The sequence below is a fragment of the Sciurus vulgaris genome (genome assembly GCF_902686455.1).
Source record: "Sciurus vulgaris genome assembly, chromosome: 1".
Taxonomy (NCBI): domain Eukaryota; kingdom Metazoa; phylum Chordata; class Mammalia; order Rodentia; family Sciuridae; genus Sciurus; species Sciurus vulgaris.
In genome coordinates, this window is record NC_136461.1 from 209,950,944 (window position 1) to 209,976,339 (window position 25,396).

General features: G+C 45.1%; 1 protein-coding gene across 10 annotated transcripts in view; it reads right to left on the reverse strand.

Annotated features, from left to right (window-relative positions):
* The window catches only part of PTK2 (protein tyrosine kinase 2), a 254,857-nt gene that overhangs the window by 155,022 nt on the left and 74,439 nt on the right, over positions 1-25,396 (reverse strand). For 8 of the 10 annotated variants that reach the window (XM_079106752.1, XM_079106749.1, XM_079106753.1 and 5 more), the window contains 2 exons: positions 15,225-15,451; positions 1,222-1,388 (listed from right to left, as the gene is read on the reverse strand). In XM_079106752.1, the coding sequence (XP_078962878.1) occupies positions 1,222-1,388; positions 15,225-15,419 (362 nt within the window). In that variant the 5' untranslated portion in view covers positions 15,420-15,451. Of the gene's footprint in view, positions 1-1,221; positions 1,389-15,224; positions 15,452-24,220; positions 24,347-25,396 lie in introns of those variants that run through there. The other 2 variants (XM_079106751.1, XM_079106755.1) reach the window with 2 other exon arrangements.

Genomic DNA, 25,396 nt, shown 5'->3' on the forward strand with positions numbered 1-25,396 from the left:
GAGGGTAACAGAAGCATGTTAATCAAAGTGCCCAGGCATCTGACCTGACTGGCAGCTAGCCTCAGCTGGTTCATACTTAATCACTTAACCGATTATGCGGCTGTAAGTCAAACCTTCCCTGGCCACTGATGCAAGCTGGCACACCATATGCTCCAGAAGAATTGTTAGCTTGTTCCCATTACATGACACATTTGAAAACCAAGCTGTGATTCTGATACACTCTGTACCTGGGACAAGACTGTAGTACACTTCAGATACCACCTGTTTTCACCAAATGTACTTCCTTCTCTCTCAAAATACTGATTTAGACCCTTGGACTGAACATGACTGACCACTGTGTACACCGTACACTTGACTTCCACATCAGTACCTATAAACACGAGCCCTTGGAAGAGGCCCCTTGTTACCAGTTATGCTTCTCTCTAAATCACTTTCTTTTCAATTCATTAATAAATTAATTTTGATATGGGGGACTGAACCCACAGGTGCTTAACCACTAAGCCATATCCCCAGCACCTTTAATTTTTTATTTTGAGACAAGGTCTCACACTACATTGCTCAGAGCTTTGCTAAGTTGCTGATGCCGCCCTGGACTTGTCATTCTCCTGCCCTGGCCTCCTGAGTCACAAGAGTGATCACAGATGTGTACCACCATGCCTGGCTCAGACTTATTACTTTAGATGCACAGTTTTCAGTTAACATCTTTTCTTGGGAGTAAAAAATTCATTAGGGGAGAAACAGAAAAAGAATAATTATAGGAACTTCTTTGAATTCACCTTAAAATAATTTCATTTTAATTTAATATTTCAGGAAAAGTCACCAAGAGACCACGTCCTAATCATGTTCCTGTGGACGTTAAAAACACACCCATGCTTCTCAGGGGAGCTGCAGCCAAGAATAAGATGACGAGGAGTTTGCTGATGGGCACATCAAGCCCTGCGATGCAAACAGAGGCCATGGATCAGAACGTAAAGAGCTGGGGCTTGAATTCTATTTAGAGCAGAGGTAGATACAAGCAGCCCTGAGAAGAAAGAACCGTGGCAAAAGACCGCCTGTGTGCCAGGTGGACCTAGCCCCTAAAGTGGCTCTAGCTAGTAATTAACAAACCTGTTTTCTTCACACGGGTGCTACAAGGACGAGCAATGAGAAAATTAAGCACATGCCCATGCTGTGTGCATGTTTTGGACACATGAAATAAACCAAGTGGGGTGTGCGTCTTACTTCCACTCCTCTGGCGGGTGGGCAAGCTCATACTTCTCCCTCACGCTGGAGACGCCCATGTCCACGTGGAGCCAGTGAACCTCCTCCGACCGCAGGTGGCTGAGGCGGAACCCGTAGCAAGCCACGTGCTTCACTCTGTGGCTGTCCACTATCTTCTGGATGATGCCCTGGAACACACCCCACAGAAATAGCTGTTAAGAAACAAGAAGAGCAGGCATGGTGGCACACGCCTGTAGTCCCAGTGGCTCAGGAGACTGAGGTAGAAGGAGCATGCTTTCAAAGCCAGCCTCAGCACATAGTGAGGCACTAAGCAACTCAGTGAGACCCGGTGTCTAAATTAAGTACAAAAGGGGCTGGGGATGTGGTTCAGTGGTCAAGTGCCCCTGAATTCAATCCCTGGTACCAGAGAGAGAGAGAGAGAGAGAGAAGCAGCAGCAAAAAGACTGCACTGGGTGGTGGCCACAACTGTACCCCAGCAGCTCAGGAGGCTGTGGCAGGAGGACCGCAAGTTCAAAGACAGTCTGGGTAACTTAGCAAGGACCCTGTCTCAAATGAAAAAAAAGGGTGGGGGATGTGGCTCAGCAGTGGAACACTCCTGGTTTAGATCCCCAGGATCAAAAAAAAAGAGAAGAAATGAAAAGACTGTTTTTATTAATTGCTAGAAATCTTTGGTAAAAGATTATCAAGTTAAATAATTTACTTAATTTTACAAAGGAATCTGTTTCCAAAAAGAATTTTTATGAACAAGGAAGTTTTAGAAAAACAAACAGTAAGATGCTCTTCCAATTCCTTCCTGATGAACATGGCATAGTAACTTAAACACTTCTGCAGTGCCACTGTCACAGGATCCCCAACTGTCCAGGTTCAGTTTCCACTTCCTGAGGACTGGGCCCAAGGGGAAATCACACACCCTGAACCGAGGAGTCTCAAGAGCAGGCTACAACATCAATATCATGTTTTCTAAAAATATACATTCAGGAACATACAAATAAGCCCATGTTTCTGGTGATATTCAAGAGACATGAACAGTTCTCTGGGGCCTCATCAGTCTACTATCCACTCTGTACAGAGCATGCAGCAGTCTATCATGCCAAAATCCAATGCTTCCAACACACCTGCCCCTGAGACTGGAGGAGGAGGGTGTGTGGACACCACTGAAAGGGTATCTACAAACAGGCAACAGGTGTGAGGACTCATGTGGGAAGAAGCTGGAACCCCCTGCTACCCTTTGTGGGAGGGGCAGGGAAAGCAGGATCCAGGATCACCCTTCTCAGGCTCTCCAATGATTGAGAAAAGCTTTTTTTGGTACCAGGGATTGAACCCAGGATCACTTAAGCACTGAACCAAGCCCCAGCCTTTTTTTTTTTTTTTTTTTTTTTGAGATAGGGCCTTGCTAAGTTGCTGATGCTGGCCTTGAACTTGAGATCCTCCAGCCTCACTCTCCTGAGCCTGGGATTACAGGCTCATGCCACCATACATGGCACGATAAAAGCTCTTTTAAGCAATGCTAATTTCATAACAAACATGTCCATGAAAGAAAATCATCACTAGTTATTAAACATTAGCAATTAATTGAAGTTACAATATGACTTATAACGTTTAAGACAAGTTTTTTAAATTCCCACAGTTACTATTTCTTCATTATGGCCTCATGCTGTTGATAATACAATACAGGATGTTCCCAGCCTCTCCATTTAAGCAAACAAACATGACACAAACCAAATTCACAAGCTACAAGAGGCACAGTGTGAGCACCGGGGGCGTGTGTGCTACACGTTGCCTGGAGCTGAGGTGGTGGAGCTCCTTGAGTGCAGAGGCAGCCAGCTGAGCTCCTGCTCAGACGGCCAACCACACTCAGCAACAGGTGGGGCAGGCAAGCTGCCAGAGCATCACAAAGGACCAGGCTCCAGCAGTCCATGGCCAACGGCCTCTCATCCTAGGGCATGGGGTCTGCGGTCAGGAGCCCTCCACCTGGATCTGAGGGAGGCATAAAGTGTCCTTTCTGGCTTTTTGAGGCAGAGCCTGGAATTCTGACAGGGCTAGTGTAGATGACAGTCAAGGCTGTAACCTGCGCAAGGGTGTCTAGGTCGGGGATCACTGGGAGCTGAAATCAGCCCGGTTACTGACTTCGGATCCGACACTCTGGGTGGGGGTGGCGTGGACAAAGGAGTACTGCTTTAGGACTCTCCAAGCAGAGCTGTGCAGCTTCTCCTCGCCAGGACACACGTCCCTGGCCTGCAAGCAAGGGGACTGATGGCACTCTGGAATCCCTACAGAAGTGGCTGTGTCCCCCTGTTCCAGCTCTGTCAGCTCAGCAGCCGGACAGTGACACTAGTCACCCTTTGCCCAGCATGCCACATGACCTCCTTCCATCTCATTGTCACTGTGGTTCAAGAGTTAGCTCTCACTGTCAGAGGGGTAAGCACAACCTGTCTCTCCAATCTGCCTCAGTTCCAGTGGTGTGTATGGACACCCAGCAGTCTACTGTAAGGGCACTAATCACTTCATGATACTAGTGTCGGCCACACTCACACCCTAGGGGAAATCCCACTTCTCTGGGTGCTCTTGCAAATGATCCCACAAAAAGGCCCCTCCTTCCTTTCCTGTGAGCTCACAGAGCAGCTTACTGGAGCCCACCTGCAGCAAACCAGTGTCCATGGAGAGGCTGAGCTAGAGCAGCCCTGCGTCATCACAGGTTTGCAGTCTGGTGCGTGATGTGGGGACAGACTGTGGGCCCACCCCTGGACCCACTGTCTGACGAGACCCAGGGGACTGCAGTCTCCATGATGGAGCACCCCGAGACCATACAGGTCACACTTTTCACTCTTCGCCAAGCAATGGAAAGAAATAACCATGCAGGGAGTTCCCTGCTTTGTGCTGTGCTTTTCCACTTGTGTCCACACTGTGTGCCACCCTCTCCTCATTCTCTGGTTCCCTCAGAGTCGCTGGGCTGTGGCAAACATGAAACATGGGGTTCTTAAGTATGTGGAGCTGACGTACATACTCAGCAGCTTATGGATTTCACCTTGAGCACCAAGTGTTTCCTTGGGAATAACTCAGCAAGTAACTGAGAAGCCAGGGTTAGTGAGGGAGACACTCAACAGACACCACTGGCTGCATTTCCACAGCCCACCCTCATTTGGATACACAGCATGCACTTCTGGTGTGCAGACATTTATAAAAGTGACTGTCCCCAGGCAATGAGACGACATGGTTTATAACATACTATTAAAGTTAGCTTAACAAAACTTTAAATTCTCATTCTACTGTGCATGACAAACTAGTCTTGGGAAATACAAAGTAATACTGGAATATTCCGAAGCCTCCACTTCATCTGTCCCAGGTTTTAAAAATACCTGATTTTCTGGATTATATTCTTACAGTAGATATTTTGGTTGAAGAGTTCTTTTTTAAAGTTGAAAGTAAAAGAAGCCTGCATCTGCATTCCTCCTACACTTCCCCATCAATGGGTAGTGTTTCTGCTTATGTGGGTGAGAAAAGGGCAGGCATGGAAACAACACTGCGACCACACCATGGGCACATGTGGAAACAGACCAGGTGCCTCGAGAGCAGCTGCTGCAGAAACATCTCAGGGCGACAAGCGGCCGGCACCAGGACAGCACTGACGGCCCGTGACACTGGCTGCTAGCCTGCCTGCCACACTGCTGACAACAGAACCACAGGACACACACCAGGCTCTCGCTGGGTTCTTCCCAATGAGACGAGGCTACAATGCGTCGTGTCCTCCTGATTCTGCCTGGTTCCATCCGGCCCCTCATCTTTTAGGCCGCACTGTGGAACAAAACAACCTCTACTGCTGTCAGAAGCACATCATGGGACACTTTCCTCCAGCTCATGTGCCCACTGCATGTGTCATACAAGTAACTTGAGCCCAGGTGAGGCACCATCTTCACCGGCAGAGGGCCTGAGTCTAGCAGGAGCACTGACAGTGAACGCTGCAGGTGAGTGACAGCTGACCTGGGGGGTTAGGATTAGGGTTAGGGGAACTAACCCTAGGGTTAGAGTCAAGAAGAGCTCATTACTACGAGAGAGACACTGAAGCCACATAGTGCCATTCCGTCGTCCTACAACTGATTTACGGTGTGTAGCATTTTTTCCCCTCTATGTGCTCCTCCTTAGGATATGCTTCAAAAAGTGAAAACATCCCTATCTTCTCTGATCACACCCTGTACTGCCAGGGCTTGTCACTGAGTCATCCGACCAGTCCAGAGTTTCAAGTCCTGTTCCTGATCCCCTGGTGGACAAGTCTACACAAAGTCCTCCACCAAAAGGATGCACTTCTACTGCCCATGTCAATAACTGCCACACTCTCAGTGTGTATGCAGTGCAGGGTTTTGTCTTCAGGATCTGGAGAACACTAGTCTGAAGTGGGTCTCTCTGGAGCTCTGGCCTTGCTACCTGCAGGTTCTCAGGGCCACCTGCATGCCTTGGTTCACAGTTCCTTCCTCCATCTGAAAGCCAGCAACATGGCATCTGACCATTTGTGGTCCCTCTGACCACAGACAGGTAAAGTCGCTCACTTGGGACCTCCCTGTTCCTAGACCACACCTGTGATGTTCTTTTGGCCATGTGGGAGAACATGCACAGGTTCCGGGGCTTAGAACGTACAAGTCCTAGTGGCCACGTTTCTGCCACTACAATCCCTCTCTGAGGATCTGGTGATAATGAATCCCTCTTCTTCCACTTGGCCTCCTAGTCTCCTTAATACAGCTTTGCTAATTTTGTTCTTAAAGCTTTTCTTTCTAGCTTTCTCCTTAGATGATCCTCTCTATCCTGGAGTCCTCTGGAAACCTTTCTGGCACCCAAATTACTTGGATCCACAATTGGTGTTTAAGTTCTTGAATGTATGTCCACCTGGCTCCTCTATCACAGAGAACAGCTCTGGGAAGCAACCCAGGACCACATCTGTAGTAAATGCTACAGAAGCTGGACACTTTGGGGAAGGTCTTCCAGGCCCCTGCCAAGGCTGCACCCGGACAATGGCCCTGAGGTTCCTCCCCTATGGTTACACTCTATTTTTGGCATGGGACAATTCTGCTCACAGAACATGTAACTCCCACAACTCAGAAAATCCCTAATTGCTTGTGCATTTTCCTATTCCAATCAGAAAGCTGATTTTAAACTGGTTGCAACGTTACTTTCCACTGTGACTCCTCCCACTAGAAGCCTGGTCATGTGAACAATCAGTAGTAATCCAACTACACACCTTTTAGCAAACTACATAGACTCAATATGTATTTTCAATTACAGGTCCAAATAATTACCAACCATTCCCTAGTGGCTCATTAAGAGTCCTAAAACTGTGAGTGCAATATGCATTTAGAAAAGCTCAGTGTGCAGGATAACACAATTTTAAGGTGCTCTGATGTGGCAAGAAAACTGCCCAACAACAAAACTAGGATCTTTTCTCCCTCAGGCTTCTAAGTTGTAACAGGCAAAACTCTGGCATCAACGTAAGATAAAGATCAAATTATGGCTCCAATGCCCCACAGTGGGGGAAGTGGGAGGCCTCAGAATCACACTGCAAGGTCTTCCAGGGAGAGTTTGAAGGTTAACATGTCCCACTCACTGGCAAGTCACCTTGAGCATATGGGAAAGAAGAAGCCCTTTTTGTTCAGCAAGACCAAAAAGAGGCTTCCCTGACCTTCCAAAGTCTTTTGAAGAAATGAGACCTGGGACAGCGTCCTGAGTAGACAGGACGGAGGCTGTGATCTCAGGTCAGAGCCATAGGATGCCTGGCCACAGACCCACTTCCATACGCGTCCGCTGAGGCAGGAGCAGAAGTCACCACCAAGCTCTGAGCTAAATGTGCAATCGGCAGTGTCTTCAAAGCTGACAAAATGTTCATTTTAAGTGTCAATATGTCTAGTCTACTCTTCTTCTGCTAGATGACAAATCAACCACAACATGTCTAACTGGGGTCACTGCCTGGGTAAAAAAGGACAGAAACATTTTCAAAAACAAAGAACACTGTCCGAGAACTCAGTTGTGATGTGATTTTCAGGCTTAACACAATGCTCACCCAGACTTGGTTCCTGGGCAAAGAACAAGCTGTGACAGGCCTTAGAATTTCTTTTGTAAAGCGAGGAGGGATGGTTTGACAGCAACACCAGCAAAGCCAGGCCTGTCTGTGGAAAGGCAGGATTACCACCACCCACAGGGCATCTTGAGTGCCCGCCAGCCTGCTGCACCCACTTTGGTCTGGTTTCTGTTAGAAGCACTACATTTCGCCCAGTACACGTCACGTGGTTGTTCAGGAAGGGTCTGCAGGCACTACCATGGGTGTGTAAGGATGGCACTGAGTCCAAAGGCCCCTGCTGTCACAGAGGCACTGTCGGGTGGGAGAAAGCAGGGGTCAGACAGGTAAGCCAATCAGAACAAAGGCATCTTCAGTAAGAAGGTAGGGCAAGGGAACTCTCTCAGGTAGGAGGACACAGAATGAGGTGGTGGCAGGAAACAGGTGCAAGGGCAAAGAGAAGCCAGATCCTGCAGGTCTTCTGGGTCACGGAAGGAACCTAGCTTTTCCTGACAGAAACGAGGTGTTGCTGAGGGGAAGGGCTGAGCCAACTACTGATTACAGCCAGGAATCAGCAAAAGAAAAGGTGAGACAGAAGTCTCAGGTACCACAAGGGAGGGCTGGTAAGATTCCTGCAGGGCAGAAATGCCAACTCTAAATGAGAGATTCCTGTGCATGAGCGACACGTGGCTGTCACTTTAGCAGGACTGTCCTGGCTGCTGGGCTGTGAATGGTATGGAATCAGGCAGTGGCAATGTACCTGAGAAATGGGGTGGCTCAGAGAAAGATGTGGCCCCGGAGGCCTGATGGAAGAAGCCAAGAGAAAGTGATGTGGAACAGTCAGCTCACGTTCTCAAATAGGGCATGAAAACAGAATAACACAATTCCAAGAACCTAAGTGATGAAAAGATGCAGAAACCCCTGCCTGCCTGCAGCAGTAGATGGTTCTTTTGGAGCAAGAACTGTGAAGACAGAGAAGTGAGGAAGGGTGGGGAAGAGGGCAAGTGGAGCAGGGTGAGACAGTTGCCTGGAGCAACAGGACTATAGAGCACAGTCGCCCTTCACAGGTTCAGTTCCAGACCACCACAGTAAAGCAATAAAGCAAGCATCACGAAAGGCAAGTGGCTCCATGTCATTGGACTCCCTGTGCCTAGGGAATTTATGCTCACAAGACACTGTGGTCTATCAAGTGTACAAGAGCATGATACCTAAAAAACAACATACATACCTTAATTTAAAAATCGTTCATTGCTACAAAGTACATACAATGCTCTGGGCCTTCAGTGAGTCCCAATCTTTCAGCTGGTGGCGAGTCGTGCCTCAATGTCAATGGCTGCTACTACTTGGGGGTGGAGGCTGTGGCAATTTGTTAAAATAAAGACAAAGTTTGCCACAGTAATGGACTCTTCTTTTCAAAAGATTTCTCTGTACCATGCAATGCTGTTTGATAGCATTTTATCAACAAGAGAATGTCTTTCCAAATCGGAGTTAATCCTCTTAAGGTCTGCCACTGCTTTATTGACTGAGTTGACTTAATTCCTAAATCCTTAATATCATAAATCCTAAACCATTTTCGTAACATCTTCACCAGTAGATTCCATCTCAAGAAACCACTTTTGGTGTCCGTCCATAAAAAGCAACTCCTCATTCATCAGAGTTTCACTGTAAGGGCAGCCGTTCTGTCACTCTAATTCTGTCACTCCTAATTTCAGTTCCCTTGCTGTTTCCAACACATCTGCAGTTATTTCTCCACTGAAGTTCTGAATCCCTCAAAGTCATCCATGGGAGTTGAAATCTACTTCTTAATCCCCTATTAATGTGAATAGTTTCAATTTCTCCTATGAATCATAAATGTTCTTAATGGCATTTAGAATGCTTAATTCCTTCTGGCAGGTTTTCCAATGTACTTCGCTGAAATCCATCAGAGGACTGTCTATGGCAGAACAAAATGAATTTCTTAACCAATCAAACTTGAAAGTTGAAATTACTCCTTGATCCCTGGTGCAGAACAGATGCCGCATTAGCAGGCATGGCAACGTTAATCTTGCACATCTCCATCTGGGCTCATAGGTGACCAGGAGCAATGTCAGTGAGCAGTGGTATTGGAACGAATCTCTTTTTCAGTAACAGGTCTCAAGGGTGGTCTTTGGATACTCAGTAAACCAAGCCCTAAGCAGATGTGCTGCCATCCAGGCTTTGGCATCGGCTGACGGAGCACAGGCAGAGTAGGTGTAGAGAAGTCCTGAAGGGCCCTCGGGTCTGGGGAACGGCCTGTGAGCACTGACTTCAGCCTGCTGCCCTGCCCCTAGTGAAACTCCTGTGAAGCTCTGAAGCTGGCACTGACTTCTGCTCTCCAGCTGTGGAAGTCCAAGTGCATCTTCTGACAGAGGCAGCTGTGTCTGCACGGGGAGCACACCACGCAGCGCGGTCGCCCCACTGACTCCTGGGCTGGATCTCCTGGTGACGAGCTGCAGCTCCACTCCAGCACCTGCTGCTTCCCCCTGCGCTTCTGTGGAGCCGCCCTCTGCCGCCTCCGGGCTTTCTTCTGCAGCTTCTTGTCTCAGCCTTCACAGAACTGAAGAGAGGGCCTTGCTCTGGGTAGGATTGGCTTGTGGGATGCCCTGGTGGTTGGATGCCCTGGCGAGACCATGAAGCTACCCCACTCAGCACTAAGGTGTCTCACTTTCTTGTCATTCATGCGCTCATTTGGAGCAGTGCTTCCTTCCAGAACCTCTCCTATGCACGCACACTTGGTGACAGCTTGGCACAAAAGCCTACCTTGGTTTGTGCTGGCTACTGACATGCTTCCTCGTAATGCTTGATCAGTGTCAGATTCTAAGTGAGAGACCTGCAGCGCTCTCTCACTTGAACAGAGAGCACTGTGGGTTGTTACCTGGCACAGTTTCAATACTACTGTGTCTTCAGGGAACAGGGAAGCTGAAGGAGGCAGAGAGACAGGAGAGGCCAGTGGTGGAACAGGGAGCACACAACACATACTTATCAATTAATCTGCTTCCTTACATGGCCATGTACACAGAGCCTCTAGTGATTATGGCAGTGACATCAAAGACCACAAGTGACCATAACTTCCTTAACAATAATGAAAAACTCTGAAATACTGGAAGAACTGATAAGATGTGACAGAGACATGAAGTGAGCCCATACTCCTGGGAAAATGGTGTCACAGACTTACTCAATGCAGTGCGGATACAAACCTCAATTTGTTTAAAGGAAAAGAAAACAGTGTCTGCAATGTGTGCTAAGTGCAGCACACTCTGGGAGTGACGCCAACACAGCGGGACAGCTGGGCAACACCAGGCTGCAGCCCAGACAAACCGAGCTCCCTGGGCAGGGACAGGCAGGGATCTGGGTCAGGCGGCGTCCTAGCCTGGGGAGGCGAGGGGAACTCTGGAGGAGCAAGGCAGACCACACACAGGCAGGGCTTGCAGGTGGGTCTCCCCTCAGCCTCCTGCTGCAGTGGCTCACTCCTCTGTTCCTTCCATGACACTCTGACTTCTCAAAGACAGCTGTGCACTAACTTTCTACATCACTGCTTTTCTGCAGGAACCTTCATTCTGCATTTTCCTGATTAATAATTATTTGGTATCATCTTCTGGAGAGCAAGTCACTGTCCTGAATCCTTTGAAGATAACATTCAATGTTTTCCTGGAATGGATGGCATTTCTTCTCCTAGGTAGGGAGGGAGTCTTTCTTGAGTAGACTGGAATTTTCTCTATATTTTTATATTCTGAAATACCATTATAATGTTTCTGGATGATTGACGTGTGTGTTTTTACTAGGTATTGAACCCAGGGTGCTATATGACTCAGCAGCATCCCACCCCCTTTTATTTTGAGACTGGGTCTTGCTAAGTTTCCCACACTGGTCTTGAATTTGTGATTCTCCTGCCTCAGTCTCCTGAGCTGCTGAAATCACCAGTGTGCGCCACCTCACCTAGCTGAATGACTAATCTTAACATTGTACAGGCTTGGTTCATCTTGCTGTCTGAAGTGATCCCATGCTTATCTCCAGAGCAGTCTAGAGCATGGGACCGATACCTGGCCAAAGCCATGACTAAGATTCCTGAGTTGCTCAGAAGAAAACACAGCAGGCTGGCAGCACTGCTCAGCAACTATGACTAGATTCATAACTTGTGCCTGATGTTGGTGGTGCCTGGGTGGTTACACGGGTGCAGGTTGGTCCTGCAGGTTGAAGTGCCTATGTGACCGGCTCACAGGCCATACTACCAAGAGGTCAGAGGCTTCCTTGTGCTGAGGTGCTGCACATAGAGCCAGCATGGTCTTCAATCTGAAAGAAGGCACGTGCCAGGCCCAGAAGGCTGCGCCTGCTCTCACCAATCCCTAAAAGGAGTCACTGTGAACTAACACTTCACCTATAAATTGTGGAGTCCTACAAATCCTTTCATCAACCAACCCTTTAAACCAATTACTCAGTACATACATGTAAAAGGCATAAATTTTATTAATTGAAACACAAGAAATAAAACCTCTCTAATGAAATTTTCTAAGAATCCAGGTATTTTCCTGGGAAAACAAGTCTTTAATCTCTTCAGGTTTTGGTTCTCTGATGCAAACAGTCATTCTGATAATTACTTTCTATACAGCACAACTGCCTGGGATAAATACAATGCAAGCCAAATAAGTGATACTAAAAATTTCTAGTAAAGATGGAAGAAGAGTAAAAAGAAACAAGTGAATTCAATTCTTACAGTTCAATTAACCAAATATATACCAAAAGTAGTATCATTTCAACATGCAACCATAAGAAATTGTTAATGAAAGCTGGGCACGGTGCTGCACACCTGTAATCCCAGCGATTTAGGAGGCAAGGGAATTGCAAGTTCAAGGTCAGCTTCAAAAACTGAGTAAGGACTGTCTCAAAATAAAAAATAAAAATGGTTGAGGATGTAGTTCAGTGGTAGAGTGCCCCCAGATTCAATTCCAGGTGAGAGGAAGGGAGGAAGGGAGTAGGGGGGGGATGATTTGTCAGCGAGATATTTCACAACGAATCCCTGAAATCTAGAGTATATTTTTACACTTTCAGCTCATGTCAATTCATACTAGCCACATTTACCTTCTCAAAAACCAACAAGACTAATATGATGGGCAGTGTAGCTATAATCACTGATCTGTTTAGTAAGTTTGAGCAGCAATAAGCTATATTGTTTCAGAAAATGCTGGCATGGCTTCCCCTTTGCTGCTGTGAAATGGTCTCTTTCTTCTAAGAGGCGACACTGACATCCTAACACATCCCCCTTTCTGTTCTAGAGTCATCAGGCCCTCGGATGTCTCCTGTTTTCCACTTTCCTCTTTCCTGGCAACATGCTATTCTCTGATCCATGTCAGCTCTGTCCCAAACATTTTATTTGGAAGAAAGGTGTCACGGCCATGTCCTTCAGTGCCATTTTGTTCAGATGTCCAAATCCACCCAATAACGTACTTAGTGTTAAAACATGGAAGTGGGTTGTAACAAATACCCAATCTTCCATTGTCCTTTTGCAGATTTCATGCTACCCCAGGAAAGGGCTGTGAATACAATGCCAATCATGATTTTTTTACCTCAAGTTAAAAATCAATAGACAAGGGTGATTAAATTTCAGACATATCAATTTCTGTGAAATAAAATAATCTGCTTTTGGCCACATCAATTTCTTCATGTTAACCTTCATGAAAGTTCGATACCTGTGTTAACATGCCCGACACATCTCTACCTGGTCTGAAGGCCGCATGTCTGCAGGCCTGCTCCGGGACTATAAGCCTCTTGGGTGTAGAAAGTCTGATGATAAAAACATGGCACAGCTATTATAGGGTCTTTGAAGGTGAATTTTCTGATAAAGTTGCAAAAATTTGCTACACGCACCTTGTCTACAGCTTAAAGGTTCTCCCTCCATCCAAATGCTCAGAAGCTACCAAGGCTGATGCAGTGGTTCAGCCCTTCATCCTCTGTGTGAGATACAGACCAGAACACTCCCTAGGAGCCTTCCATAAAGATACAGCAATGAGGTTTCTTTTAGAATGAAATACCTGGTTAACAATACAGGACATTCCTTGCAGGCCTTTCTACTAAGCAAATGTATTTCAAGGTTACATTTTAAACCACAGAAGCAAGAAAAAAAGCAAGAAGCCAGGTACCTGTAATTCCAGTGGCTTGGGATGCTAAGGGAGGAGGATAGCAAATTGGAGGCCAGCCTAAGCAACTTAGCAATGCCCTTAGCAACTCAGCAAGACCCTGACTCAAAATAAAAATAAAAAAGGCTGGAGATGTGGCTCTGTGGTTAAGTGCCCTTGGGTTCCACCTCCAATACAAAAAACAAACACAAAAAAGATTAAAAAAAAAAAAAAAAAAAAAAAAGCAAAAATAAAAGGTCTATAAGCTTCATATAAAGAAGTCTGTAAAAAGAGACCATCATGTTCAATCTGAACGTGAGTAGATACTAACATATTTTTCCATCCTAAATCAGTCTCCTTTTAAAACCATTTGAGGGCTACGGTTGTACCTCAGTGGAGGAGTGCCTGCCTAGCATGTGTGAGGAACTGGGTTCAATTCTCAGCACCACGTATAAAAAAATAAAATTCATTAACAACTAAAATTTTTTTAAAAAAATAACCATTTGAACAGTCTATTAATATTGCAATTGTACAGGGCAACAGAAAATTATACATTATTTTAGTCTTAAATTGAAATTCTACCAATCCCATATTTTTTCTTAAAATAGTAGAGGCATTTAGGTTAAAGAGTAACAAGTTAATTAATTTAGAAAGAAAACAGGACCCATGTGAGCTTCCTGGTCAGCACATACCCCTGTGCTCTGAAGAGGAACACACCACTGCAGGGCATCAGTGAACAGGGGTTTACTCAACACCCCGTCAGAGTAAACTGTTTCCTAAAGTCAGGGGGTTACCTGCTGGCACCTCACTTTCAGACATGCACTGTCAGCTGGTGCCTGGCCTGCTTTCTTCCCACAAGCGTCCACAGCTGGCTCTCCTCCCAACCCAGTGCTCACTCCCTCTGTAGGTGTTATGCCTTCAGGCTTCCCCACACCTGAGGCAAGCTCCAGGGAAGCGCTCTACACCTGCTGAAGACCAGGGGTCTCCCCTACAGACCTAAAGCTCTAAAGCCAAGGACATTGAAGGGATCTGTCTATGGGCTGGATGTGGAATGGTTCCCAAAGGTCCATGTGTTAAAAGGCTGGTCCAGGGTGTTGCTACTAGGAGGTACTGTGGACCTTCAGGAAGAGGAGACTACAGGGAAGGCCTTAGGTCAATATGGGTATGCCCTTGAAGGGAACTGTGTGTCCCCATCTCTTCCTGTTGCTCTCCCTGCATCCTGGCTCATAAGCGAGTGCTTTGGCCTTCTACAGACTCCTGCCATGTCACACTGCCACACCAGAGACCCAAAGCAATAGGGCCAACTTCAGACTAGAACCACCAAAACAAACTTTTACTCTGTGTCAGTTGCCTACTTCAGAAGTTTCATTACAGTGCTGGAGTGATACAGATCCTTTCTATCTCCAGGACCTAGCACCATGTTTGGTATACATCAAGTATTCAACTGTTTCTAAAGAGCTAATCCTATCTGGAGTTATGCAGACACTACCAAAGTAACACTTTGTAGAACATCATTTTCTTATTTTGCAAGTAACAGGGTCTATTTTAATTGCTTTGTTTTTTTGTGTCCTTTAAAGAACTAAAAATAAAAAATGGGGTTGGGGTGAACAAGTCAATACCATTATATGAATAAAATATGATTCAGCTAATATTTTCCTAAGAAAATTTATAATTAAAACTATAGTCAGTCACATATTAAGCAAATAAAGCTTACAAGGAAAGACATTTCTGGAACTTGGGAAGTACCTGATAAATAAAAACTCGTTCATCTTGTTTTGTACATATCCTTAAACTTAACTTACATTGCATTTAGAATGATGCCTGGAAAACATACTTACCCTGACATCAGTAGCATCTCCATGTCTGATAATACTGGCCCAGGTGGCTGGCTCACTATTGCTTTCAAAATAATGAAAGACCTTCAATACTCGCTCCATGGCACCAGGGGAACGTTCCATGCCAGGACCCAGGTGGGTCTTAGCACTTGAGTGTGGTGTGTGATTCAAGTTGGGGTCAAGGTAAGCAGCTGCCATTATTTTGCTGGATGCTAGGTATCTGTCATATTCTGTTAAGAGAAAAAATTTTTTTCAAATTATTGAAATCACATTGTAAAATCAAACCACAATATGAAGAACTGGTATTTAAAGTATCAACACCATTCTTTATTCTCTCTCCATGATGTATCATGCAGAAGAAACTTGAGGAGAATAGGGACTTAACCTGCCCAAATAATCACTGTGTCTCCATGCCCAAGGCAGGACCTGACTGACATCAGTATAACACAAACTTGTTGAGAATTCATCAGAAGTGCAGGACTCCTGTTTAAGCCATGTAGAAAATTCACTGTGCCATCTATGGGCAATGTAACTTAACATCTCTCCCCTTTCACTTCTACAGTCTTGAATTTTGTGGGAAAATCTCATAACAAAAGCCAGATTTGTTAATTTGCTGCCCACTTTTGAGAACTTTCCCCTAAGAAAAAAGTTCTTTATACAAAAACTCAATAAGTAGACTTTAGTCATACTAAGCACTGGCAACTAAAAGTCCTAGAATCAAAACAAGGCCCTCCAGCTTAGTCAAGTCAGGTTAAAGACTCAGACACAGAACAACTGAAAACAAAAACAGAACAGCATAAGTGACTACATTATTTCAATAACTCACAATGAGATTAGACTGAAAATATGGATTAAAAAAAAGATGATGTTTTTGGGCTCGAGGCAGAGACAATCGGTGGCAGCCAGGACAACAGAGTGACAGAGATGGAGCCAGAATCTGATTCCTGACAACTGCCTCTTCCCACAGGCAGCTCAGGGTCTGAGAACCAGAAGGATCCAGGAAAGGCAGCTACTGGGAAAGAAGTCAGCAGGGCCTTGGGCAGCAAGGGGCTGGCATGCTGGAAGGGGCTGGCATGCTAGAGGACTCGGCCTTTGCCTGTGCTGCCACTAGAGACATTCTGCTACAGCAGCTCCTGCTAAGACACCTACTTACAACCTGACGCCACCTATGTATGAGGACATTCACTGCAGGATGGCCCAGGACAGTAAGCAAATGAACTATGGCACATTTCCATAAGGAAACACCATGAATCTGCAGGGAAGAAGCAAGGCAGGGAAGAAGCAAGATCCCTATAAATAAATATGATTTCCAAGATACATACTAAGTTCAAAATCCAAAGCATAAGGAGAATTACAGGGTACCTTTTGTATAAAACAAAAAGGGCACTTTTGCACACCCTTGGGTACACCCTTCCAACGGCTAGCACCACAGAGAAGGGACGAACAGCATGGCTAGCAAACCAGGCCCGATTCTGAAATGACACTGCCCAACAGGAGAACATGTAGCCTTCACAAGTGCACATCAAGTCTATGCTAAGACCGCCCATGTGCTGGGTCAAAGAGCAAGATGCAGTAAGTATCAAAGGACTGACACCATCAGAGTATGTGCGGTGCCTAGCAGTAAGCCAGACTATAGGTGCAGGACAGCGAAGAATTCAAGTAACCCGTTACTCAAAGGGGAACTCAAGTATTCTGAATTTAAAGACAGAGTAAAATTAAATATCAACCATGGGTACAGACACAGCTGTGCTTAGGTGAAAATCCATAGTTAAATGCATATATCTGAGTTGGGATTTTTTGTTTGTTTGTTTGGTTGGTTTTTTTTTTTTTTTGGAATTGGGGATTCAACTCAGGGGCACTCAATCCCACTGAGCCACATCCCCAGCCCTAGTTTGTATTTTATTTAGAGACAGGTTCTCACTGAGATGCTTAGCGCCTCTCTTTTGCTGACGCTGGCTTTGAACTTGGGATCCTCCTGCCTCAGCCTCCTGAGCTGCTGGGATTACAAATGTGTGCCACCACGCCTAGCTAAATATATACATTAGAAAACACTGAAAATAATTACTGAAGTATGCATATCCAATAATATATAAGAAACAAAAAATCAAGTTATTTCTTTTGTAAGAATAAAATTGATATGCCTCTAGTAAGGCACATCAAGATAGAGTAGCACTATCAAGAATGAAAAAAAATAATGAGGATGCAAATAAGAAGACAGCTGGGAAATAATTAATAAAATTGAGAATAAAAATCAATATGCAGAGTCAATGCAATCTGGCAACTTCAATATTTACAGTAGGACAATTCATAGTCACCATGGAACAACTCCAGAGGCCCTTCAACAGATGAAAAAAATCAAGAAAATGTAGGTATATACAATGAAGTTCTACTCAGCCATGAAGAAGAATGAAATCATGGCATTTGCTAGTAAATCAATGCAAATGGAGAAAGTTGTGCTAAGTGAAATAAGACAGGCCCAGAAAATAAACGGTCAAATGTTTTCTCTCATATGTGGAAGCTGGAGCAAAATAAGGGAAAGAAGGCTGGAGTGGGGGTGTCAATATCACAAAGAAAAAGGGAAGATCAGTGGAGCATGAGGCAGCGACAGAGAGGGAGGGAGAAGGATGGGAAAGGGGAGGGAATGCAGAATGAATCTAACAAAGTCCCATCATGTGCATGTACAAATACACCACAGGAAGTCTTCCCTTCATGTACATGTGGAAAGTACCAATCAAATAAATAAACGAGCAAAAAGATGAGTCGAGGAAGGAAATGGGGTAGGGAGAGAGGAATTGGAAAGGGGTGGAACAGGAAATGAAATAAAATTCCATACACTTATGATTTTGTCAAAATGAACTGTACTGCTCAAATTTTAAAAAAGAAAATGGGATAAGAGATTTGACTATTAATATATTTTAATATTCTTAATAAGAGACTATCAATAACTTCATGCCAATAAACTTTAAAATTTTAGATGGAAGGCACAATTCTTGCAGAATACAACTCAGGAAAACTGAGAAAATAAACATAAAATTTTGTAGCACACTACTAAAAAAACCAATCCATAATTAAAAGTTCTTCCCAGATAGGAAAATTTGCATTCTTCCAATAAATAAATGGAAAAATTATGCTAACCTTACAGAAAAATTCAACAAATATGGAGTATTTCCAAACTAGTTTGATGAGACCATTGGTATCAAAACCTGACAAGGATAGTACAAAAAGGTTATCAGTTGGTATGACCTAAAATGAAACATCTTAACAAACTATTAGCAAATGTAATCCAGCGATATTTAAAAAGAGTACATCATGAACAAAATGAGTTTATTTCAGGAATGCAAGGGTGGTTACGCATTCAAAAGCAAACTGCAATTCATCAGTTTCAGAAAGGGGAACAGTCACAGTTATCCTGAGTACAGGCAGGAAAAGCACTTGATACAATTTGCCAACCACTCTTCATGAAGGCTCTTAGTAAACTAAAAATAGGAATGAGTTCCCTTAACCTTGTGAAGAGTATCTCCAAGAAATTTATTAAAAACCAGTGGGGTACAGGGAAGGAAGGGCAGTAGAGTGAAACAGTGCATATACGACTGCATGACTGATGTGATCTGCAATATGTATAATCAGAGAAATGAGAGATTGCATTCTACGTATGATATATCAAAATGTATAAACGCTTTCTATTGTCATGTACAACTAATCAGAACAAGTAAAATCAAAAAACTTTTTTTTTAAAGTCAGTGGGAAAAAATTCCCCTTCCTAGACTAAAAAATAAGACAAGGATGCTCATGATAACCACTTCTAAGTAACCTTGCCCTGGAAGTCACTGCCAAGTGCCACAGGTAGAGAAAAAGAACACAAGGTGAAGAGGAAAAAATAAAGCTATCGTTATTCACAGACCACATGGTTACCTATGAAGAAAATCTAAAATAATCTATAAATAAACTTCTGGAATGAACAGACAAGGCTGCTAGACCATCAAGGAAACCACTTGTGATCACACTGACTTCCTCTTTTGGCAGTAATTTGGCACTGAGCTTCAGGCCCTAGGGATGTATTCAGATGTGTCATATTTTTGGTCTAACCTCCCCCTGACTTGCTCAGTATTATTTGTGCTGCTCTTCTGTTGCTAGTGTATCAGTTCCTCTGACCACAATTTTTGGGGGTGGGGATATGGTCTCACTGTGTTGCCCAGACTGGTCTTGAGCTCCGGGGCTCAAGCATACTCCAGTCTCAAGCCTCCGAAGTAGCTGGGTGGACAGACATGTGCCTGACTTCTCTGGACATTTCTTTTTTTTCCTTCTTTTGGGTGGCCCTAGGTATTGAATTCAGGGGTGCTCTACCATTGAGCTACATCCCCAGCCCTTTTTGAGACAGGGTCTGGCTAAGTTGCCCAGACAAGCTTCAAACTTGTGAATCTCCTGCCTCAGTTTATGATTTGGATGTGAGGTGTCCCCCAAAAGCTCACGTGTGAGATAATGCAAGAAAATCTGGAGGAGAAATAATTGGGTTCTAGCCTTAACCTAATCAGTGAATTAATCCCTGATGGGATTAACTGAGGGTTAACTGGAGGCAGGCGAGGTGTGGCTGGAATAAGTGATTCACTGGGGGCGTGGCTATGGGGTATATATATTGTATCTGGAGAATGCAGTCCCTGTCCCCTCTCCCCTCTCTCCCCCCCTCCCCTCCTCTCCCCTATCCCTCTCTCTCTGCTTTCTGAGCATCATGTGAGCTGTTTCCCTCTGCTGTTCTTCCGCCATGATGTTGCACCTCACCTTGAGCCCTGAGGAATGGAGCCTGTTGTTTATGGATTGAGACCCCCGAAACCAGGAGCTGCTAAATAAACTTTTCCTCCCCTAAAATTGTTCTGGTCAGGTCTTTTAGTCCCAGCAGTGAAAAAGCTGACTAAAACAGAAATTGGTACCCAGAAGTGGGGTCATTGCTATGGCTAACCTGATCATGTGATTCAGAAGCTTTTTGGAATTGGTGGGAGGAATTTTTAGATGTTTAGCAGTGCAAGCTGGAAATGCTTTAGGTTGCTGAAAGCGGAGCTTAATGGCGGATTCTGGTGGGAGCTCAGAAGACCAGAATGCCAATAGCACTCTGGATAGTGAAGACAGGGCTCAAGAGGGTTTAGAGGAAAAGGAGGACACTACTGGTAACTGGACTAGAGGCCACTCATCTTATGTCCTAGCTGAGAAGAAGTCTGGATTTTGCCCCTGTCCTGAGACTTTCTGTGAGGCTGATTTTAGAAGAGATGGACTTCTTCATTGGCAGAAGAAATGTCTAGGCAGCATAGCATTCAGGCAGTGGCTTGGATATTGCTGGTGGCTTTTAGCCAAGTTTATTGTGATATTCAGGAGCAGAAGTATTTGAAAAACTTAAATTTGAAAGTCTGGAAGGGCTAAGGAAGTTGCAATGGTTAAAGACATTACTGCCACTACAGAAATGCTAAGGACTTTGTCCAGAGACAATTTAGAAAGATGGCTTGAGACCACCTCAGGAGCTGGCAAGACCACACCCATCTGAAACTCAAGGGAGTGAAAGTGAAAATTCTTTTGAGAAGAGACCAACGGGGCACCCTTCTAGCACAAGGGAGCCTAGGAAGTTTTGTTAACATGCTCAGTTACCCAGGCACTCAGAGGCTGCTGCAGCCAGGTTCCCCGGAGGCTTGGCTACTGGCCGAGATGGCAGCAGACTTTAGTGTGGATCACATGGTGCTGGTTCTGCAGGAAAGCAGGATGCTGGATTTAGGGGGTCATGGAGGCTACCACCAAGGTTTCAGAGGAAGGCCTGGGAGGTCAGGCAAAGTGCAGCAGGGTCAGCATGAGAAGTCAAAGTGTGGTGATGTGAGGAGGAAGCCGAAGCTGCAGTGGAGACCCCGAGATTAAGAAATGCTAGTAACATGGGACATCGTCCTTGGGAAGCTGCAGGAATAGAGCAGAGACAAGCCAACAGGAAGGTCACTTGGGCTGCAAACAAGGCCATAGGGGCGGAGCTACAGGACTTGTTTGCCGGGCTGGATTTCGGTCTTGCTTTCATCTTATTCCTTCTTTCTATGCTTCTAATTTTGTGAATGGAAATGTTTACTCTGTACCATTATATACTGGATACTTAATTCTTTTAATTTTACATAAGCTCCCAATACGAGATTGTCTTGCACCTCAGAGAAGACTTTGGACTTGAACTTGAGCAATCTCAGAACTGCTGGGACCGTGGGAACTCCTGGAAAAGGACTAAATGCATTTTGTATCGTCAGACGAGTGTGGGCTTTGTGGGGCCAGGGGCAGAATGTTATGGTTTGAATGTGGTGTTCCCCAAAACCCATGTGTGAGACAATGCAAGAAGGTTTGAAGGAGAAATGACTGGGTTACAGCTTTAACCTAATCAGTGATTTATTCCCTGATAGGATTAACTCAGTGGTAACTGGGGGCAGGTGGGTGTGGCTGGAGGAAGTGGTTCATTGGGGGCATTGGGGGTGTGGCTATGGGGTATATATTTTGTATCTGGACAGTGGAGTCTCTCTCTCTGCTTTCTGATCATTGTATGAGCTGTTTCCCGCCGCCACTCTTCCGCCATGATGTTCTGCCTTACCTTGAGCCCTGAGGAATGGAGCCTGTGTTGTCTATGGATTGAGACTTCTGAAACTGAGCCCCTAAATAAACCTTTTCCTCCTAAAATTGTTCTGGTTGGATCTTTTAGTCACAGAAGTGAAAAAAAGCTGACTAAAACACTCAGCTCTCAAATAGTTTTTTGAACTTTCTTTGAGATGCAATATTTTAATTTTATTTATCTAATTTATCTATTTTATTTATCTAATTTATCTATTTATACTATGCCTTAGAGCCTCATCCCCAGCACTCCCCACCCCTTTTAAATTTCTCATCTTCAGACATGTTCTCGCTCAACTGATGAGGCTAGCTTTGAACTTGGGATCCTCCTGCTTCAGTCTCCTGAGCCAGGACTATAGCCACCAAAACCTTTTTAAAAGATAAGCCTGTTACAATGTTATCAGAGTGCAGCAGTTCTCCATGACAGAATATGACTCTGTTTTACAGTTGAATGCTTTATTTGATTGTCAAAATCCTATTTGGACCATGCATTCTCAAATGGACACTCTGTCACCAAGCCTTCCTCACCTCCCTCCAGGTAGTTCTGGGCTTGATTCTTTTAACCACTCCACCCCCAGGCTCCCTAGGTGGCACTCAAGTCTCTTTGTGTGTCCTTCTGCTGACCTAGAGGACTAAGACTCTGACCTGGGGTGCCTGGTAGGGTGTGTTCCAGGAATGGCCAGTCTTGAAACGAGAAGTCCTGAGCTGCCTTCTCTACACTGCCTGGGCTCTCTCGTCTCACTTATGTGGTGCTGCCTTTGTTCCGACCCACAGCTAGCACTGCAGGCCCGGGGCTGCTACTCTCCGAGTGTGAAGACTGTAAAGAAGGATGGGCTCACCCCACACACAGAGGTGCTCCCACAGGGGCCCTGCTATCACCGCAGCCCACCTGCATCTGTGCCCACTCTAACAGCTTCTCAAGATGTTTCTGTCAGAGCTATCTACTACTTTTGCACACTACCGAATATTGTTCTCAAAAACTATAGAAGAGGAAATGGAAAGACTTTAAAACCCAAATCTGTTTTTACATGGTTGAGATAGGTAAAACTATTAGTGTGTGATAAAAGATCAGTTTTTTCTTCATTTCGAACATGACACAAACCAATATTTTTGTAAAATATGATGAAAAGGAATTTCTAGAAAGATGAGGTTAAAAAAACACACACACACATAAAAACCAAGCACAAAATTTCTAGCACTAGAATTAATAAATATAAAACTGCTATGAAACTAGGGAAAGGTATCAAGATGCTCAGTCAGTTCCCACCCTCACCTTGTCCCAGATGGTTTACAGCTCCAGCAACACACTGGTCTGCAGACCAATCCCTGGCTCAGGCACCACCAGCTCTGACTTCACATCCAGGCTGCCTGGTTACGCCACAGTGCCAGAGCTCACCTGCTTCCTGGAGTGGCTAAGCAGATGGTTATCAGCGAGCTGCTGAGCTGTCCACATCTCTAGGTCGACCCTTTAGTTAAAAGGAAACACCACAGGGTGCTTGAAAGAGGGAGGACAGCTCAGTCAAGCCATGAGGTAGACTTCAAGGCTCAGTCCACGACTGGCTCCGAATGCCAAGGACAGCACTTCAGAAGGGAGAAGAGCACCAGGACCCTAGCCAGCACCTGCTCCACAGGTCCTCCTCCCTGCACCTCTGACTCCAGGAACAGTCCCAGGAACAGTCTCCTATGCCCAGCTACCCCAACCCTCTGGCAGAACCTGAGCCGCCTGCTGAGAGCAGCGAAGGGAAGGGAGTGTGCAGGAAGAAACGCAGCTGGGGTCAGAACACAGGAGAACGAGGAAAGGCGTGCAAAGGGACACAGCTGAGCAAAATAACACACGGCAATAACTTCTCTAATTAAGTGTAGGCCACAAATGAATCTTAAAGCGTTCTTAAGATTCTGGGTAATATTCCCACAGTGAATACTTAACCAGATTGATATAAAATTTGTCCTCCCTAATAAACCCAAAGCATGGGTTTAATTTTCTCATAAAAAGTTTAACCTGAATGCCCTAAATTCCTTGTACTGATTTTATTTGCCAAAAGCTGACGCTGAATTACTTAAATGTTTCCTGTCACAATATCAATGTGTGGCAGTTTCTATTTTCCAAGTGTCCTTCTTCCACTGACTCTGATACTCTCCCTACCAAGGGGAGAGGCCCTGCATTCCTTTGTACCGAGTCTGGCTAGGCTTCTGACTTCAGCTAAGGGACTTCCTAGCCTGCTCCTAAACAGTGATACCAAAATAAAAAACACAAGCAGGTGATCTTGGTTTTCTTGGTACCCAGCCACCATGCTCTAAGGAAATTCGAGCATCCTAAGAAGAACCCACAATCTGAGGCCCACAATCCACACCTGGGTTGCACTCCACTGAGGTCGGCATCAACCTACCAGCCCTGGAGAGTGCCATCTTGACCAAGGACCTCTGGGTCTTGGTGGGTCCCCAGATAACAACATGTGGAGGGAGACCAGCTGTCCCTCTTGAGCCTGAGCCTGAGCCCTGTCCAGACTACATACCTGAAAAAAAATAAAGTAGTTCTTGTCACTGTAAGCCACGTGGTGTTGGGAAGACTTGTTACACAGCAACAACTGGTACTGCATGTATCTGAAGTAGTGCTCACTGTGCACAGCAGTGTAGTCTCACAAGGACTCAGCACAAGTATGTGAACAGAATCGCCTCGCTCCACCTTGCCTATGAGCTGAGATGTGGACTGCACATCTTTTTCATGCCTCAGCCAACTGCTGGGCTCCTATCTAAGTGTGGATCAGACTCCAATACCTCCATCACCTGCTGGTGGCCTGCCATGAAGTGTCTCTGAGAGGTCCTCTTACATGACTTGCTCTGTCATATCCCTTGGGGACACCTCTACCCTTTCTGTCATGTGGCTTTCTTTAGCCATGTCTAGAGGTTCACCTTAAAGTTCCTCTGGCTGCTTACCTAGAGGTTCTAAAAAGCAAACTCAATGTTCCCACATAGCCATTCAACTAAAATCCTGCAGCTATTTGCACACTGTAGTAAAAGGTCCTGCCACACCGCACACTTACTACTCTTACTGCCAGGATGCAAATTTCACCATTCGCATGCTTCTGCCACATTTCTTCCCAAACCAAAGAAACTGCATGATCATAGTCTCCAGCACCAATGGCTTATTCAAAGCTAACCAACAGGCTGTAAGGGTTGCAATATCACTGTCCACTAGCTGAAACTAAAAAAGGTTGTGTTTGCTAGTTCATAACACAACTTCACACAAACCTAGGTCCAGTCCTTTTTCATTAAATTATCATCTTCAAATCTTCTAACCACACCCAATTTCACTTCCTGTGTTATTGCTTTTTATTTCCATTCTACATTTCATTTTTGTTGGACAGCTCCCTCTTCGGATTACCCATTTTTATAAAATGTCACATGGCTGTCCATATCCAAGGGAAACAGATGAATAACTAATGTGAAAAAAGTGATGCAGCGGTCCATGTGCGTAGTTACTCATATGGCCATCTGTAGACTGAGTCTGTACTCCATGTAACAGGAATTTTAGCCACTCTTTTAACAAACCCATGGTAATTAAA